Genomic DNA, 12,009 nt, shown 5'->3' with positions numbered 1-12,009 from the left:
GATCTCTACTCACTGTACACAGACATACAACACTCATCTCCATAGACTTAATCCTCTTGTCCCATTGCACTCCCGACCGGACAAAAACCCAAATCCAACTGGGTGGGTGCGGTGGTGACAACGGATGCCTCTGTGAAATGTAGATAGATTAGTCACTCGCACTCCAAGATATTAAGATCAATGCTGTTTATTGACTGAGAACACACATCTCCTTAGCGACGTTTCGAGACCATGTGGTTCCGTCCTCAGGCAAACAGTGTTTGCTCTGTTTGCCTGAGGAGGGGACCGCATGTCTCGAAACGTCGCTAAGGAGATGTGTGTTCTCAGTCAATAAACAGCATTGATCTTAATATCTTGGAGTGCGAGTGACTACTTTAATCTATCCTCATCTCCATAGACAGCTGCTTGTGTATTGCATAGTGTATATTATGATGGGCATTTGTTAGATTGGATGCTGCAGGGCCTACATGACTGTGCCCCCACCTACACAACAGATTAGGAGCTTTAGGAAGGTTTTTTGTTAAAAAGTCCCTGACCCCATATTTCTCCTTTAATGGATTTGGCCATTATAGGTAATAGTCCCATAGTTTACCTCTCCAATTGATAAGAGTGCTAGGTCCATTCACATTAGTACAGTGCATTCATCAGTCACACCCTCCGTGTTCTGTTGTGGGAGCTGCCTTGCAGTGCCATTTGTTGGAAGATCTCATGCTCTGAGCTACTCATAAAAAGTAAATCCAACAAAATTGTGGGCACCCCTGAATTAAAGCAACCAAGCATACGTTTAATACGTTTATTTTCAGCCAAAATACAAAGATGTTGCAAGGTCCATTGATGCACGTTTATCTGAAAAAGACAAGAAAGTAGATCAGTCTACATAGAGCCATCTAAAGCCTTAGTATTCTCACATTTTACTTGTGCTTACAGCACCTGATCCTGCAAACATTTACTGCTTGGTAGGAGTATAGAAAAAGTTTTACATGAGCACTAAAAAAGTCTGTCACCCAAAAATTAAGTTGGAAGACTGCCAATGAAAGCTCAACCACCCACAGGCTTTGTAACACATGCATTCAGTTTTGCATACTGCTATTCTACAATGCCATTAAAATATTTCTAAACCTATGCTGAGCAGTGCTCCATTTTTTAGGAGCATTTCAAGAAAAAAAAAAGTAAAATTGCCATGCACTGCTTAATCACAAATGGTGAGTGTCCTTTTAACAGCCTGTGCACACTGTGATGTCAAATAGCGATATTGGCATTCATAGCCATCTTCTGTTACTACAAAACTGCTGTTTTGTAAAATATAGAAAAAAGCATAGGACTGGCCTATAGATACAGTGCAATGAGTTAGTGTTGCCTATTAGGTGTCTTACTGGCAGGATCACCATGCGAAGAAATTAGTTCAGCCACTACATCAAACCACTGATAAGCTACAAATAGATTTTTAGTTAAGCTTTAAGATGTCACTGTAAAGGTCTTATGGTAAACATTTAAACTTGCATAGTGGGGTCCTTGTACCCGAATTACAAGAGTTAGAAGCATTTAAATCATTAGTATATGTCACCAAGCTTTATACACACTTCCCTGAGCAAAGTTAAGTGTATTGAAAGGTTACGTACAAGGCATGCTAGCGTAATCTTCTAGCTTCACGCTCAGATTCCAACAGCGTCAGTACATCTCCCTCACGAACAGGGCCCTTTACATTTCTTATGATGGAACGGTTGGTATCATCCATAAACTCAACACGGACCTACAAGAGCAAAAATAAAAGTTATATGCGAGTATTGCATGTACACAAAAGGTCTGCCACTTTATACCTGCTAGCAGCCATCTTTGTTTTATGAAAGTACCTGCACATACTTCCACAGCAGCTTTAATAGTTTCTTCCACACCCCTTCTGAACTAGTAATTTTTTCAAATCCCAAAAAAGTACTACCCGAGAAGGATGAATAATTGACTTGTGGGTTTAGGAGCCAACCAAGACTCTCCAAGTGAGCCAGTAGCAGACCAGGTCTCAGTGGCAAATAACAGCAGATCATCCAGATAGGAGACCACTGACATGCCCTGTAACCACAAAGGAGCCTAAGCTTTTGCAATCACCTTGGTAAAAATTCTTAGTGCTGGAGAGCCTGAACAAAGTGCTCAGAACTGAAGGTGGGAAACTTGACTCCCATTCTCACCACTAAACAAAGATGCTTGAGATTCCCAACCTGTTCAATGGCATCAATAGACTCATGATGCTTGCCATATAACACTTATGTGTAAGGATATTTCTGACCAAGCAAATGGCATTCATGTGAACTCTTGTATAGCATGTTTAGGCGCTTCATTTTTTAAATCTGACCATTTTCCTATGGACTTTCTTACAATATGGGAAAAGCCCTGTTCTACCTCCCCCAACAGGATTAATAGCCATAGTCTGCTGTGTCAAATCTTATAGGATAGCCAAAGATTTCACAGGATCCATTGGAACTACCTCATGGGACTGAATTGTAGCGTGCAACCCTGAATAAGCCCTTGAAAAGAGTTTGAGGCAACATTTGCCTACTGTGGAGAGAAGCATTCACTAATTTGGAGTACTGTCAAGGACAGGTCACCACCCTTTACCCACAGGTTTGAGTGGTGCAGGCAACTTGAGGGGGCCAGTGACCAAAAACATAAGTTAGGTAACCGTCTGCAGGAATCTTTAAGAGCAGCATCTGAAAGGATCCACCCACACCTGAAACGCATCATCCCCAATTAGAAGAAAAGGGGCTGTCTCTCCTAACCACCTCAGTATTACGATAGAACCGAAGGCAGAAAGGACCACCAGACAGTAACACTGAAATTCATATTAAACCACACCACTTAAAAAGCAGGGCAGGAATCTGTGTTGCCTTGGAAGATTCCTGGAAACAAATTACATTTACCAGGTACCCAACTTATGTTTTCCCAATTCATCTTCCAGGGCAGCATGAGAGGTTCAGTTAGAAATTCTACTTTTTCGAGGGGGGTCGTCTGAATGGGGAGTAGTACAGAGGCTCCTCCCCATTCAGAAACTGGATGATAGTAAATAGTTTCTGAATGAATAGGAGGCCTCTGCTTTCCATTCATTTAGAACAGAGGCTGCAGATAAAGAGATTGAGGACTTTGTGTCCTCAATTTCTTATTCTATTTTAAGTGGGAAATATCAGGGGGCTGTTTAGACCTGTCACTCAGGAGATACACAGATCTGGAAGATAAATTGCGAAAACTGCTTACCCTTGGAACTTTTTTTTGGCAAAGCATTTTTTTTTTAGGGCAAGTACAAAGAAAAGATAACACGTAAAAGGAATGCTGCATAGTTTTACTATCAAAATAATGCAACTTCCATCTGTCCCATCCAATATTCCAAATTTGTGCTGGCACAAGTGGTGGCCAGGACAGGTTAAAGTTAACATGAAATGGATTCCTGAAATATTTTAGGATCAGACTACAGGAAGTTAGGTGCTCACTGGATTTCTTGCAGGGTCAGCAGGTTTCTTTGCACTTAACAGATAAATATACCATTGAAAATGATCTAACAGAACAAATAGGTTTGCATAAAGCTTTCCTCAAACATGAAAAGCCTTTTTAAACTTTATAGCAGCTACAAACATTTTTGTAATCTATTCAGTCAATCAAGATATTAAACTAGATATTTTAGCCAACTGTAGATTGGTACGCAATCTTTACATATCAATCCAGTCTGCTAAAATATCTAGCTGCCAACAAAACACTGACAGACACCAACCTGAGTACACTGCCCCTGGGATCCAGTTCTCCCAAGAACTTTAGTTACCTACAAGAAAATAGACATTTCAAAACAATGGTAAATGCAATAAAGCAAACTGTAGGCAAATGATAAATTAGGTAAAGCAATACAGGGCAAAAACTATTTGATATATTACTGCATCAATGAGAGTGTCACAACTTAAACAAAAATGCCCAAATGAAGCCAAGAAGAGCCGATGCATAGATCACATTCATTAGATAAGGACTGACCACAGTTGCACTTTTACACTCATAGTATAGTCAAATGGCAACAGTAGTCATGAGGTGGCTAGTGTGAATGAGCCCTCAGTAAAGTTGCTCATTACATGGTGACTGGCAGCATTCAGTTGCTAAATTACTTAAGGCGACATTAAACTCAGATTTTTTAACATAAAATACTTTAATGTGCGCCTTACTGTAATCCATGGTAGTTTCCCTTCCTTTTAAATCTGTATCTGTTCTCATGCTAGGGGGGAAACTTCCCTTTGCAGCTGAGTGCCTCTTCCTGTAGTGCTGGCTCAGAACCTTCACAGACACCATGTATCCATTTCAGAGACAGGCAGTCTGCTGCAAAACAGAAGTTCTGCCCACCATGAGAAGAGATAAGGATTTAAAAAGGAAGAGCAGCAAAGAGAAGGGAAACTACCATGGATTACAGTAAGGCACACATTACAGTATTTTATGTTAAAAAATCTGAGGGTTTAATGTCACTTTAAGGCTGCAACTAATTATTTTGTAATCGATTAATTGGCCGATTATTTTTCAAACTAATCGATTGGTTGTATAAAATAGCTCTCCCTCAACCAATCGATGATAACAGTTGCAGCTCTAATTTAAAATACACAAATGCAGTGTTACAGTTTACTTCAAAATAAAACCCATGCACATTTTTTGCAATCGCACAGCAATGTGGTACCGTGCGGGTGATCACACTGTGGGTGGGAGGCTTTTTTGGAGTGCCACCGCAGCAGAATTTTGTCAGGTCAAAACATAAAATGACATTTTTCCCCACCTCAGCAGAAGTGGGGGCACGATGGGCAGCAGTGATCTGCATACCCACTGCCTCTGGCGATACAGGCGGGGAGAGCAGCAGGAATTGAAAGTAACAGACCGCTGCAAGCCAGCACCAGCAGGGAGGAGAACAGAGGAGCAGAGCGGCGGCGGGGAAGAGAATTCAACTAATCGATGAGAATCGTTTACAAATCAATAAGAATCGTTGTCATCGATTTTAGCAATTAGTTGTTCCAGCCCTATTTCCCACACCAACGCCAAGCACATAGAAGACCATTGCTTTCTATGTGCACCGTTGACACCTCAGCTGTGAGGTGCAGTGGGCTGTGGTAAAATGCAGACAACTGCCATTGGATGTCACGACTCTGCAATACAAAGACATGAATGGAGTGTACACTCTATGAATATAAAAACAAAATATATAAGTAAAAATGCCTGGGCTGTAACAGAAGGCGCTGTAACTCACTGCTGCAACTTAAGGGACACAAGCCACACAACTAAACACTGGATTACCATGCCGGTGCTTCAACCCCTTTGTGACCACAATGAAAAATGCCTATGGGGAGAGAATGTTAAAGGGGAAGCCCCCTTTAACCCTCTTACCTGTTACGTTATGCTGGGCTCTCACCAAAAAACATACTTGCATACCCTGTGAATCCAGCGTTGTCCTGATATGATGCCCTACCCCAGCCCAAGTCCCCCAACTGGCCCCAGGTCCACCGCCTGCCCAGTGAAAGCCCCTGAACCTGCAGCCTCAAGTGTGGATATGTGATAGAGAACATGACGGTAGGATCAGAGACACATTCTACGAAAGGCAACCCCCCCCCCAATTTACACTGCGTAAAGGTAAGGTGTTGCAGGGAGCCAAGGTGGATCCGAGCAGTGAAGGCCTGCCTGAAATACTTGTTTGTCCCCACCGGGAATAAGTATACTATTCAGTCAATGCACAGGAAGTGATAAAAAGATGCTTGCAGCGCGTCAGCAACTAGAAATCACTACAGCAAACGTGAAAGGCAACATGCAGCTTCGGGATTAGATTTTAGTTACGCCCCACTTCATCATTCTCTCAACATTTCTATCGCAGTGTACTAATCAAAGTTGCACCAAGTCAGACACGGCACATGGCATGATTACTTCCACCATCTTTTACAAAATGAAGACTCTGCCCATGTCCAAGAGGCCAGACACGGCCACAGGCAAACGGTACCAGATCAATGTCCTTTTGCCCAAAAAGCTACAATCCTGTACATACTAACTGGCACAGAGCGCCAGAAACGAGACATTACTACAGCTAAACACATCAACAGGGAAGCATGAAATACCCGAGCGAGCTTGATCGGCTGCACGCGGCCTGTGTCCATGATGGCGGATTTTAGTAAGAAGAGAGGATCACGTGTTTCCCCAGCACTCTTTTATAGCTCTCCGAGAGACTGGGCGGGGCTAATGATGTTTAGGCATAGCCTGTTCTTGGTGGCTCAGCCGGTAAAAATGCATGTGATAGCTAACGGTGACTAGAAACTCACTTTACAGTTGCACGAAATTAACTGACTTATCGGTTTCTGTGTCAACAAGAAGGGTTGTGACCCTTATGATTACGATGATTTTAAAGTTGCACAAGCTGGCTGCCATCTTACTGAAGACCGGAAGTAGAATATGTAAGCTCCAACTCGTCGAGAGCTCCAACTGGTGACGTCACATGTGGTGACTTGCCAGTAGCTGCCAGGGGGAGATTTAAACCAGATGGCGCTAGTACACATGCGTTAGCCATGCCACTGTCAGAATAAATGCTTTGTCATCGGTTGGGCGCGCTTTTGGGTGACCGCGCAGGCGCAGTGAGGGGGTTGTAGCACTTAATGGGGTTGTGAAGCCACGCAGGCGCCGTGACGGAAGCTCGATAACTCGATGTAGATTCAAACACTGAGATGGCTGGCACACGCGCACTAGCTCCAACAGATCAAAATCTGCAACTGGCAAGTCACCGGATGTGACGCCACCAGTCGGAGGCGTAATTAGGTCCGCCTCTTTTAGACAGTGCATTTGAATGTTCCACCCTGCGTGTCCTTGACAAGAGAGATGTCTTCTGCTACAAGATTTATCCAGAGGTTGCGGAACTGGGCGTCTGGGGTAATGTTTCGCCTAATCATAACCTTATGTTCTCTTTTTTGACTAGGCAGTGGAACTTAACCGAATGTACAGGATTAAAAAAAAAAAAAAAAAAGCAAGAATGTCTGTGACCGTGTTTACAACTTTTTGGCTGTAGAGTTGCAACAATCGCGTTCTTTGTCCGTTCACCTTTTCTGCTAATATGCTGGCTGCGTGTGACCCTAATCTTATACTTGGGACCATGTGAACGTGTCCACTTGTTACATTGCTTTTAAATGACAAGTTAGGTGGCAGACAGTTCAAGTAGGGGTATATTTATGTTTAAACGGCTCATTTGCAATGTTTGCAATTTCATAAAACGTCGAAATGTAGTCAAATTTCTTTGTAGCTCTAGCTAAAGGGAGGGTGCCACCTTTTCTTCAAGTGAAACCCAAACACTCTAGTGCTACAATTATTATTATTTTTTTTTTTTTTTGGGGGGGGGGGAGAATAGTGAGGAGAGGCAGCCAGGATAGGGAGTAAGGACTACAGCAATACATTATACAGCAATACAAAATAATATGAAGCTATATATTTTGTGGTGTTCTGGGTTGGCGCCCTGATGTCTCAAGGTGGCTTGGTGGCCTGTGCGGCTCTTAGGTAATAAAAACCTGGACAAAAAAAAAAACCAATCAACACATGTATCTTTTTCTATGCCAGCTAGATGGTGTGTGGCCTTTTGGTTATGCCATTTAAATCCAATGCCAAAAATGGCCATCACACAAACTGTTAAAACTTTGGATGTTTACATAGCGCAAAGAAAAGAGTGGTTTAGCTTTTCTCTTTGCACTATGTTGTTTGTTCTATGTAATTTTTGCTTTTTGACCTTTGTAAATATCTGAGGCCTTAATTGTTTGTGTGCTGACTTTTTGCCATTGGCAATAAAAACCTGACAGGTGTTCTAATTAGGGCTGCAACTAACATATTTTCACAAACGATTATTTGGCCAAATGTATTTTTTTGATCAGATATAAAAAAATTAAATACCATCTTTTTTTTATTTAAAAAGAAATACGAATGGAGTGTTAAAATCATAAAGTTGATTTTAGAATGAACCTGCATGCACATTTTTTTTTCAATCACATCTCACTGGAACTCACGGCATTACAGTACCGCACATCCCAGTGCATGCGATCACGCTGCAGGTGGGAAGTGCATTTGGGGTGCCATTGATGTCGGCTTTCTATTGCCGGCAGAAAAGGGGGCATAGCAGCGGAGGAACAGGGGCAGCATAGAAGGATTGTGGTCAGCATCAGAGGCAAAGGGCAGCAGGGGGGGGGGGGGATGATGAGGCACAGCGGCCTCTACTCCCCGCTGGGCACCGGCTGCAGTGCTCTGTGTCCCCTCTGGCAGCGGCTCCCAGTGAGGAGGAGAATAGTGAAGCAGAGTGGCTGTGGCAACTAATCGAAAATTAACTAATCGATAATGAGAATCATTGACGATTCTCATCGATTTGAATCAATTCATTGTTGCAGCCCTAGTTCTAATCCTTCTTCATTCCTTCCAAAAGAGGGAAACAAAAAAAAAGTTTGGCTTCAGATGCACTTGGCCCTCATTCACACGAGAAAAGGTCGACCCGTACAGATCCGTGCTGCGTGCACGGTTGTATCGGGTCGTTCACGGGAAGGACAGGTGCTGCATGTGATTCGTACACAGCCCCCGTCCTTCTCTATGGGAATACGCGGCCGCCCTACGCTCACTTCAACTGCCCGTCTGTGCGTGGGTCCCTGCTCGGATGCAGACAGGATCCATCCTGTCAGCATACGAGTACGGGCAGTTGGGGTGAGCGTAGGGCGGCGTACAGCCGCGTACTCCCATGGAAAAGGACAGGCTGCTGCATGTAATGGCATTCGGCCAGCATATGTTGGGGTGGATGATTTTTAAATCATCCGCTAAGTAAGGCCAATATCTATCCATCCTTGCATGACTTTAAAATGTAAACACATTTTTTTATTACACATAAAAATATAATTTCCACATTTTCTGCTAAATATAAAAGATGAAACTTCGTTGGGTAGATTCCTAATGTGTCATGCCTTAAAGTTCCATGCACCCGCAAAAAAATTTTTTAAAACTAGGAACGGGCTGATCAGATCCTGGCTCTGCACACCTGCTGAGTTGGAGGCCCGTTGAGGTCGTGATCTACCCATTACATAGCCCAGATCAACAGGTATATCGCAACTGACTGTCTGCTTTAAAGAGACCCTGTTACTAATTTTTAATATGAACCCTTTTTTCAATTTACAATAATGACATAAATGTTTGCCCCCACCCCCTCTGTCTCTTAGCCGTTCTATTACTTCTAGTCATTGTGCTGCAAGATTGACAGGAATTCAACACTTATTCTACTTCTGGTTATTCTACTATATACCGGCTTCTCCTGACCCAGCTGCTATGTTATCATTTTCACACAGACCCCCAGATGATTGAGGGCAAATTATTTGAGTGAATACAGAATCTGAGTCCTGGTGTCTGCAAGCATTTCATTCACTGTAATAAGCTTCTTCAACGATATGCCGAAACTGAACCCACTCATTGCTGACAAACAGTTTTGGATTTGCTATCTGGCCACAGCAGCCAGGGTTTGACAGTTCTGAAAATGTAAGTGCTTGAAGCTGAGCACCTCCAGGTTTATACATTACAGTAGAGATCTCCGACCCCATCCTAAAGGATGTTTATAGATGCCACAGACTCCCATAGGGCACAGGTTAGCCCAGGAGACATGCTGAGGGGCCCTCAGCTTTAGAACACTGTAGAACTGATAGCTGTACTGCCACCTAAATCACTTTTACACGAAAGTAGTTGCACGGTTAGAAAATGTAAACACACTCACGACTGCTATTGTAAAGACAAGCTGGGCTCACGGAAAATTGGTCAGAGAGACGGTCATTTTTATTCTGCCTAAGAGGACTGCCAGCGTTGAATCAAGCAGGAAGTTGGGAACAGCACTGGTGCGTGGAGAGGGTAAGTAGAACTTCATACATTTTTTTATTAGAGAAAAACAACAATTGAAAGAAAATAACGAGTTCTACTTTAAAGCTGTTTTACTGCTTTTTAAGAATATGTAAATACTTTAACACTTCCTGACCGCTGACGGGATCATGCTGTCATGATTGTTCAGTTCGTTAACGACCAGCGCCGAGATAATCCCGTCATGCGGTACAATGCGCGCTGGTCCGTGAAGGTACCAGTGCTTTGAGTTACTGCTGTTGATGGGTCCCTCGTGGTCTGAAGCAGACCCTCAACAGCAGATTAGGTGGTCACAGTCCTGTCATCACAGCAAGGGGTGATCGCAGACAGTGACAGTCACAGAGCCAGCAGCAGCTTCACTTCTTTGTATTTGATGATGTTTAGTATATGGAGATATAAAGACTCCTTTGCTGTGTGGTCAGGGGCTCCGAAAACGCATTGCCAATAGAAGTAACTTCACACACCACCCGATGTATTGACCCACTGTCTTTCACCCTGTCATCGTGTGCGGCCAGCCCTTCCTGCACACTTCCTTCATCGCTACTCCACACTGCACACAAGTGCCTCTCAGCCTCCCTGCTCCAGTGGCAATCAGCGCACACAAACGACCCATAAAAAAATGAGATATATATATATATATATATATATTTACCAAAAGTATTGGGACGCCTGCCTTTACACGCACATGAACTTTTAATGGCATCCCAGTCTTAGTCCGTAGTGTTCAATATTGAGTTGGCCGCCCTTTGCCACTATAACAGCTTCAACTCTTCTGGAAGGCTGTCCGCAAGGTTTAGGAGTGTGTCTATTGTAATGTTTGACCATTCTTCCAGAAGCGCATCTGTGAGGACAGGTACTGATGTTGGACGAGAAGGCCTGGCTCGCATTCTCCGCTCTTATTCATCCCAAAGGTGTTCTATCGGGTTGAGGTCAGGACTCTGTGCAGGCCAGTCAAGTTCCTTCACCCCAAACTCACTCATCCATGTCGTTATGGACCTTGCTTTGTGTACTAATGCGCAGTCATGTTGGAACAGGAAGGGGCCATCCCCAAACTGTTCCCAAAAGGTTGGGAGCATGAAATTGTCCAAAATTTCTTGGTATGCTGATGCCTTAAGAGTTCACTTCACTGGAACTAAGGGGCCAAGCCCAACCCCTGAAAAACAACCCCACACCATAATCCCCCCTCCATCAAACTTTACACTTGGCACAATGCAGTCAGGCAAGTACCGTTCTCCTGGCAACCGCCAAACCCAGACACGTCCATTGGATTGCCGGACAGAGAAGCGTGATTTGTCACTCCAGAGAACACGTCTCCTGTTCTCGAGTCCGTGGCGGCGTGCTTTACACCACTGCATCTGACACTTTGCATTGCACTTGGTGATGGAAGGCTGGGATGCAACTGCTCGGCCATGGAAAGCCATGGAGATGGAGTCCCCCGGAGTGTCCAGCTAGAGGAATTGACGGATGACCCGTTGGGCTCTCGGGCAGAGGGCAAGCGGTGTTAGAGCAGGACATGAATACTATGCTTTGCCAGCAATCCACAATGGCAAAGAGGAGTGGGGCAGGGGCATAAGTCCAGCTGGCAAGGGGTGTGCCACGCCGCCTGACTCTATCACAGGCTGCTTCTCCTATTCTGGGGGTTCAAGGCACCAGCTCCAAGGTAGGCGGATCTACAGTTGACAAGTCCCCTCTACCCTTCTTGTTGGGGACCTGCTTTGGTGGGTTAAAGGGTACTTGGCTTGGTTTATGCACCTCTAAGTGGGTTTCTCTCCACATGGGTGCAGTTTGGTCTTGGGTTTGGCAGGCTCTGAGCCCTTCCCTTTTTTGGTGTAAGTACAAGCCTCAGAGGACAAGCCCCTCCCAGCAGAAGCCAACACACCCCAAAATGTACTTCCTGTATTAACAAATTTTTTTGATCCCAGTCCAAACCTTTCTGCCAGATCTGTGCATCTCCTGAGAGTGACAGGCATGAGATAGTCCATGGTTATATATCTCTCATGCAGGCAGGATCTGGCTCCCCAGGGAGCTGGAGATAGATCCGTGCAGTTACTTTTTTAGGACAACCTGGCTGTTCATTTTTTTTTTTCTTGCGGGGCTTCCCCTGCACTTTCCCCT

General features: G+C 44.1%; 2 protein-coding genes across 2 annotated transcripts in view; one reads left to right on the top strand and one right to left on the bottom strand.

The window, feature by feature from the left end:
- Nucleotides 1–806: 806 nt before the first annotated feature.
- Nucleotides 807–6,192, bottom strand: RPS28 (ribosomal protein S28). The gene is made up of 4 exons (XM_018565353.1): nucleotides 6,105–6,192; nucleotides 3,752–3,799; nucleotides 1,620–1,750; nucleotides 807–846 (listed from the first exon to the last, which is right to left on the bottom strand). The coding sequence occupies exons 1-3, from the start codon at nucleotides 6,141–6,143 to the stop codon at nucleotides 1,628–1,630; spliced, it is 210 nt and encodes a 69-aa protein (XP_018420855.1). The 5' UTR covers nucleotides 6,144–6,192; the 3' UTR covers nucleotides 807–846; nucleotides 1,620–1,627.
- Nucleotides 6,193–6,802: 610 nt separating this feature from the next.
- Nucleotides 6,803–12,009, top strand: part of NDUFA7 (NADH:ubiquinone oxidoreductase subunit A7) — an 18,236-nt gene continuing 13,029 nt past the window's right edge. The window contains exon 1 of the mRNA XM_018565352.1: nucleotides 6,803–6,906. Coding sequence (XP_018420854.1) covers nucleotides 6,856–6,906 — 51 coding nt within the window. The 5' untranslated portion in view covers nucleotides 6,803–6,855. The remainder of the gene's footprint in view (nucleotides 6,907–12,009) is intronic.

Source organism: Nanorana parkeri, unplaced genomic scaffold, assembly GCF_000935625.1.
Source record: "Nanorana parkeri isolate BGI_ZX_2015 unplaced genomic scaffold, ASM93562v1 scaffold836, whole genome shotgun sequence".
Lineage (NCBI taxonomy): Eukaryota > Metazoa > Chordata > Amphibia > Anura > Dicroglossidae > Nanorana > Nanorana parkeri.
Note: the sequence above shows the minus strand (reverse complement) of the source record. Positions and strands in the feature narration are given on the sequence as shown.